The sequence below is a fragment of the Conger conger genome, chromosome 1 (genome assembly GCF_963514075.1).
Source record: "Conger conger chromosome 1, fConCon1.1, whole genome shotgun sequence".
Taxonomy (NCBI): Eukaryota; Metazoa; Chordata; class Actinopteri; order Anguilliformes; family Congridae; genus Conger; species Conger conger.
In genome coordinates, this window is record NC_083760.1 from 15,187,503 (window position 1) to 15,195,009 (window position 7,507).

Sequence of the window (7,507 nt, forward strand, 5' to 3'; positions counted from 1 at the left end):
CTAAGCAATATCCAGGCACAACCACTGTTTTTTTTTCATGGCACACCCGGGCCATGTTCTCCCAGTGCATATGCGAGACAGTATTGGCAGTCATTGAGAGGCAGGGGTTCAGCCAGAAACTTCTGGGTCACATGGACTTTATAGTCTGCATGTAATGACCTGCCCTCAAGGGCATGTCTTCATTTCAAAGTGAAAATGCATTTTTGCAAAGCTGTCACTCCTTTTGTTGTATCACTTTTCATGAATTTACTCGACATTGTTCTTCCAGTTCACGTCTTTACCCACGAGCCAGGAAGCAGACAATGCAAACAGAACTCAGGCTTAGCAGCAAAGCTTTGTATTCATTTATTTATTCCTCGATTAGAAAAGCAGCTGTTTGCACTACTCGAGATCAAAATACATACAAAAATGACATTTCTAAATCGGTATCAAGACAATGTTTGAACATGTAAACAGGCACTTAATTCGAGTCTCAACGGAATAGGTGTGGCCTCACATCCAACCACTGACAGAGCTTCATGCCCTTTCACCAGTGATTTTCATTAATACACCAGCCCCGCCTTGACCTGAAGAACTGTCTGTCGACAATTTTGCCTTTGCTATAATACTCTAATCTAGCCATCACTATATGAATGAGAATGAAAAACTCAGAACTGTGCTGAGGAACTCAAATCCATTCTGGAGCAAGTTGACACAGTGGTCCTTTTGGGATCTGCAGCACCAGCCATGCCAAAGGAGCGAGTGGACCACCTCTATTAAAACAACCCCGAGTTACGGCCAGGACCGCATCCTTTGACATATCTCTTTGTACAGTGTTTTATCTGAATCGGCAAATATCTCAATAGTTTGCAAACAGTAAGGCAATATGTAGCTATCCAGCCTTTAGCACTATAAAATGCATGGCAGTATGAATGTAAAATTGAAATACTGTTAGATTCAAATCCACTTGCAACGTAGTCCTAGCTCTTCAAACACTACAGGGGTCCCAGTAGAAAAGAATGTAAATTCACAAACCTCAGAACCTTTTGTCTGACCTGACAAATCTCCTGACCAATCTAAATTGAATGTATACCATACATAAAACCCCACAACTAAAATGCTGAATATACAAAGTCATATGCCACCTTAAAATGTCCCTCTTTGTGAGGAATATTGAAGAAAATTTACATAAGGCATACTGGAGCTAAGGAACACATTCAAAACATTATAACAAACATCTACATAGAGAGGGGGTAATGAGGGGATTGTCATGTTAAATAAAAGCATTTTTAATTCGTATGCACAGACACTGGCATATATCATCATGGTGTAAAAATGACACAAACATATTAAAAACTCCATCTCACAGAAATAAATTAATTTCATATTTATAAAAAGCCGGGTTCTTGTGCCTTCAATTATTTTGGTTTTCTTCTCCAGGGGATAGTGAGTTTCAAACAAGGGGGGAGTATTGGTAGGAAAAGCTACATTGATAACTTGTGTGAATGATGGTAACTGAAAATTCTGTCCATTCTGTATGCCATGTAACTGCAGAGGTTCAAAGAGGAAGGAACAGTGACTTCCTTCCTTTGGCAGTTTGTGGCTTCTTAGAGGGTTGGAACAGGGGTTCACCTTAAAGCAGTTCTGAAAGCACATTACCTTCCACATTACCACATAATCCAGAAATTAGTTTGGGTTTTTTTTTCAGTCCTGACTTCTACCTCTTTCCAAAGCTCTGTTCAAGCCACTGCCTGACATCTTTCAGATTGTAAAAAAATGGTCCCTTTCCCCCTAGGTAAGCGATTTTCTTCTTTTGCACAATGCAGACCCTTTCAAAGGACACACCATACGCCACGTTGGTGTTATTGTCCATGCAGTCTGCCACGAGTTGGCACTGGGAAGGCATGGAGAAATGTTCCAGAAGCCTCTGAGCGGCCACAAGTCGCTCCTCGAGGGTCTGGTGCTTCCGGACTTTGAAAGAATGCTCCTCCACGGCCGGCGCCGCCCAGACATCAGAGGGGTGAGCCTCGTCGATGTAGACCAGGAGAAAGTCGGCCACATCCGAGAACTCTTCCACCAGCTGCCGGAAGGCAGGCAGGTGGCTGATGAAGGGGGGTCAGGTGGCTGAGCCGAAGTTGACCACTAAAGGCCGGTCGGACGCTTCAAAGTCCAGCAGGCGACACTCGTCTCCCGTCCTGCTGCTCACACTGGGGACCTTGACCACCTTGGAGTTCGGCGCTTCCACCCCGAGTTTTACCTGCACAATAGCAACAAGAACAAACACATATACACAATTAGGCTTTACATAACATTTCATAATATACAGGGAACATTAGCCAAAAATAAGAATTTGATATGTTCTGTTTCGCCATCAGAAAGGTTAGTGTGACCTGTGTGTCAAAAGACCATTTGTAATGATGACATTGTTAGACTATAATTATTTGGTCTTTTGAATTGGAGAATAATGTGTAACGGCAACCAATCTATTGTATAATTTTCTCCATATTTCTGAAGTGCCTGTCAAAATATAAAGACTCAATTGAATATTTGGAGTCATGTTTTGGTTTCATCTGAACCGTAGTGCCCACTATATGTCCTGAATCCTTTCTTGACAAAGCAAATGCAATATACCTGGATGACATCATTGTTCTGGGTGGCGAATCTTGACATTATTTTTGCTGTAGGCTATTATTATATGTGACATGAGAGAGAAACATTACTCTCAAGGTTAGGCCCAGCATCTTAAATAAAGATTTGTTAACTAGTTTCCCTATTAAAGTTTACAGTTTACAGTTTAAAAACAGTTTTGATTATTTGAAAGAAGAGAGCACCTGATGTTGAGATAAAAAAATATGTTTTATATATAATTGGAAGCTTATTATAAGCTTATTAAATTTGATAGGATTACTTGTGTGATTAGAGAACTTGACTCTAAAGCAGTTTACATTAAACTAATGTCAGACAAGTTTCACTAGCCACTTTTACACATAGAACATGGAACATTGCCATATTTATTTTTGCAATGCTTGTGGCCTTTCTTGCTAATACAACCAATGACTAGCCATTATTGTTTATTATGAATGGGTTGATAGCATTCACACATGACAATGCCAGTAACCGAACAAGCATCTGTCAAGTACTTTAATAGAGCTACAGATGGGATGGGAGTCAGCTTACCCACCAGAGGAGCTACTATCATTAAGCAGCTTGCTAATGAAGGAAACTTTAATCATGACATGTCCTGTCATGTTATAATGTACACATACTGCACACCTACGAGAACTTTATAAAGTTTTGTATACTATAACTGTATGACATGGATATGTAACGGCAGGTATTGTGTAACTTGATAGTATGGTATCAATTACTTGGTGTACATGCTCCATTTCGTCCTTGAGTTTTTCAGCAATAAGAAACAGCATGGCTGGATGGATATCTTAGTGAAGAAACTTGAGTTTTACATGCTTGATCCGGTAATGTTGTGGCTTTGTTCTCACTAACACCAAAACAAAGGATTTTTGTTAATGTTAACAGGCCTTGAGCCAGTAAAATACTGGAGCATATTTTCCAGAATCCAAACTTGGGCTCTCTTTCACACATGACCCCTAAATGAAAAATCCAAAATACTTTGTTTTACACCTGCGTGTGTTGAAAGTGGAGCTGACAACAGAAAGAGCAGGCTGCAGGAAGGAGATGTTCTGGAAATTAGTTGACAAAAAGGACAAATGGTTTTGAGGGAACCCAACAAATGTGATGGAGCATTTCAGAGACATAGAAGGATATAGGCAGTCAGACATACTGGAGTGGAAGTGCAAAGTTCTGTATGGGTACTGAAGACACTGAACTACCTGCTGGTTCTACATTGTAAGGGTTGGAGGCAATGGAAGGTGGTGTTTGGTTTACATCTGTATATGAGAGCCATTTTGTCTTTATATTGGTATAACAGCGATTGCTGTTCTTTTGATAAGAGAGTGCTACATTGAGTGAACCATCACGGTCCTGTACAAAGTATAAAAACACACATTGCAACATCATAGCAATAACCCTGTCTATCTTTGCCTGGTATGTTTCTGCATTCTGCAATTACCCTTCCGTAAGTCATACTAGTGCAACCACACTTGATACCCCCTGAATGTAATATCTTTTCACAAAGTCTGAATTTCCAAAGTTTCTTCAGTCTGAAATTCTCTCACCTTGGGTATTTTCCAAAATATTTTCTAATCAAAAAATTTCATTGTAAGATTTAAGGCAACCATCAAGACAATAATCGCGACACTGGTGTACATGAATAGCCAACATATACATGTACATATAAATACAAAAAGGGTCCTGGTTACTGTTTACCACTACAGGTGCACGGTATGGGTGTACGACTTTCAAAGATGAAAAGGGCCCCAAATTCACTTATGCACAACCTGGCGACAGAGAAATCATGTGTTGAAAATAATACCTCACTTCACAGTATAATTTGGCCTTAGCCAAAAAGTTTAAGCTACTTTGAAAGAATGCTGTTCTGCTTCGCTGGTCTTTGTGGAAGTAAGATTTTTAAGCCGATTATTCTTAAGCAATGGTGCTGCATCAAATATTCTTTACTTGAAAAATCAGAAAACAGTGCCCCTGTTACTTATGTGGGGAAGGGCTTATGGCACATGTGTTTCTTTTATCCACGTTATATTAACAAACATATGGTGATGAGTTTGGTTTCCATCTTCTAACAGGAAACTTGATTTTATCCAATTACTGTAAAGCTCATCTTTTCAGAAATAAAATAGTAAAAGAAAATAGGATACAAAACGAGTGCTTAGGAAAATAGAGGAACACTGAGAAGAGGCAGGAAATTGGTGGCATTGTTTGGTTTGGTTTTGGAGTCATTGTAGGGGAGAGATGTAGGTCAACTGCAGACAACCAGCTATAAAAAGATTTTACACTTGACAGACTGACTGGTTATTGAGATAAACAGGTTTTTTTTGTTGTTGTTTTTTAAATCTGTCTTAATCATTTTATCACATTTCCAGTTGCATATTTGTGAGAATTTAATGAAAGAGATTAAGCTGGCTCAAATTGGCTATCTTTGATTTATTCTGCAGTTACACGTATATCATATTAAAAAAATAAAAACAAGACATTTGGGTGCCAACATACAATAGGGCAATGGCCAACAGTTCTTTCCAATTTTAAAGAGTAAATGGTCTGGCTGAAAAATGCAATCCATTTAGAAATCAAACATAGATTGATCTCAAATTCAAATGGAATTATATACGCAACAATCAAGAACAAAGAAAATAAAACACCATCTGCCAATATATTGCATTTAGCCTACACTGAGCGTTTGACTGATTTGAGTATAACTAAATTTCAGTATATCTGTTGAAAGTAAGAAATTGCGCCCTCCATTATAATTTGGCCTACGGAAATTAAAACAATTCATATATGCTTAAAAATTATTGCCACCAACGAAGTGAAATGCGTGTAGTTGAGGTGGAAATAATCTTGATATTACCTGCATGAAGGAAGAATCAAGGTTTTATGCAAACTTACCTGCTTGTAGGCATCCAGTAGAAAGCTGTTCCATATAGATTTCAAGCCTGCCGAAGTCAGCATGCGCTGCCACTCCTCGCCGACAGCCGACCCAGTACAGCTAAGAAGTGATACCACGCGTTTCAGTAGTACAACCGAGTCGTATAGCGCAAGGAAAAGGCAGTTCGAGAAGAAACCTGGTAGTATCTGCAAGGTAACCAACAAGTCCACACTTAGCATGCCCATTTTCTGTTGAGAACGGAAAGTAACCGCAGACTCAGGTACTTTCTTAAATTTCATCTTTTTAAACCCATCCTGTTCAGGGGGTGTCTTCCTTTTTGTTACTTTCTTTGTTGTAAGCTTGCATCAAGGTTCCTGTTATGTAAAGAATATAATTGTGTTGCCTCTTTAAGTTTGCATTTATCGTGCCATAAATCGCCAACGATGTTCTATTAAAATAAGTAATGTAAGCGGCAAGTTGCAAAGCCTGTGCGATTTTTCTAAACTTTTCTATTCCCACTTTAATTAGTCTACCACAGTTCTCCGTAAGAAACCCAGTCGCTGTGCTCTTTATATATCGTAAGTCATTCCCCGCTCTGTAATAAACCTCGAGGCTTATCTTGTGCTAAAATCATGACGTCACGGTGAAAGCTTTTTCTCTGGACAAGGGCAGATAATAAAACGCATGGAAACAGACAGACAGCTGGGAGGAACTTGCTCTCAAACCAGCCCTTTCAAACATCAGTTATCGCAGACTTGAACACTCTTTAGACTAGACAGACATTCGCCTACTAATGCAGCAATGAAATTAATATAACTGTACTTTGTTGAATAAACTAATGTGATTTGGGTAAAGGAAGATTACAGGGTTTTTTTTTTTTGTAATCGTAATTACTGTACATTGTTCATTAAAATGGCATTGCATTGTATTTAATTGCTTTCATGCGATTTTTTAGGTAGCGCTATATTTAATTGCGCGTTACGGATACAGGGGTGCCTTTTCTGACAATCCATCAGATAAAGTTCTGTTTCGGAAGTGAAATCACATGGACGCATGGTTGTCAACAGGTAGGACAAAGCAGCAGCATTTTGAGAGTAACTGGAACGCGTTTCCCCCTTTCAATCTTCGTGTGCATACAAATATTTGATTGACGCATCTTCTCTTGTCTTGCAGATTTCGACGTATGTGATACTCATTTCCTGATTATATATTTTACTTTACTCTTTGTTTAGTAAAGTAAATTACATTACATTACATCACGTGGCATTTAGCAGACGCTCTTATCCAGAGCGACATACAACAAAGTGCAAATCAAACACAAGAACAAGTGCAAAGAGGATCTGAGAGGACAGTACAGTTCCAAAAAGTTAGTTAGTAGTAAGTTAGTTACATGAACACGTTGCATTGAACTTTTATGTAATATGCATACTGTGTTTTCTGCAAATACAATTGTTTTTGTCTAATTGAAATTTTAATTGATACAATTTTATACCCATTTTTTTTTTTATAGGCAATCTACACTTTCAACTACCCTTATCTTCTTTAATAATTAACATATATTTTTCCAGAAAATCAACAAGGCTCGAAAGACAAACAAACCAGACTACTAACTAAGTGTAACTACCAAAGGATTTCCATGTGTTTCATATATCATTCCTTATTTTGTCTATCCACGCATGAGAGTGCTTTGGGGCCACTTGTCAGACAGATCAGCATGACCAGTGTCTTACTACCTGCTCTGTTTCGCACTCATTTGGTCTTGTGCCAGCTCACCTACCACTTTCAATTAATTTATCACACAGTCTCCAGCCAAAAATGACAACTTTTCTTGTTCAATTTTCAGCCACAGTTGAGCACATGGTTGGGAAATAATGGACTCCGTAATGGCTGTATCTATATTCCATATGAGACCAGGATGGAGTGAGAGTCTCACAAAGGCAGAGTCAGACTGGTGTTGTTGTTTTTTTCTCATACAAGACTATGCAGCATCCTGTTGTTTAAAATAAAGCC

At 38.8% G+C, this 7,507-nt stretch overlaps 1 protein-coding gene across 1 annotated transcript; it reads right to left on the bottom strand.

Annotated features, from left to right (window-relative positions):
- Positions 1 to 321: 321 nt before the first annotated feature.
- On the bottom strand, positions 322 to 6,062 carry dio2 (iodothyronine deiodinase 2). The gene is made up of 2 exons (XM_061250806.1): positions 5,518 to 6,062; positions 322 to 2,236 (listed from the first exon to the last, which is right to left on the bottom strand). The coding sequence occupies exons 1-2, from the start codon at positions 5,794 to 5,796 to the stop codon at positions 1,697 to 1,699; spliced, it is 819 nt and encodes a 272-aa protein (XP_061106790.1). The 5' UTR covers positions 5,797 to 6,062; the 3' UTR covers positions 322 to 1,696.
- Between the last annotated feature and the right edge of the window lie 1,445 nt (positions 6,063 to 7,507).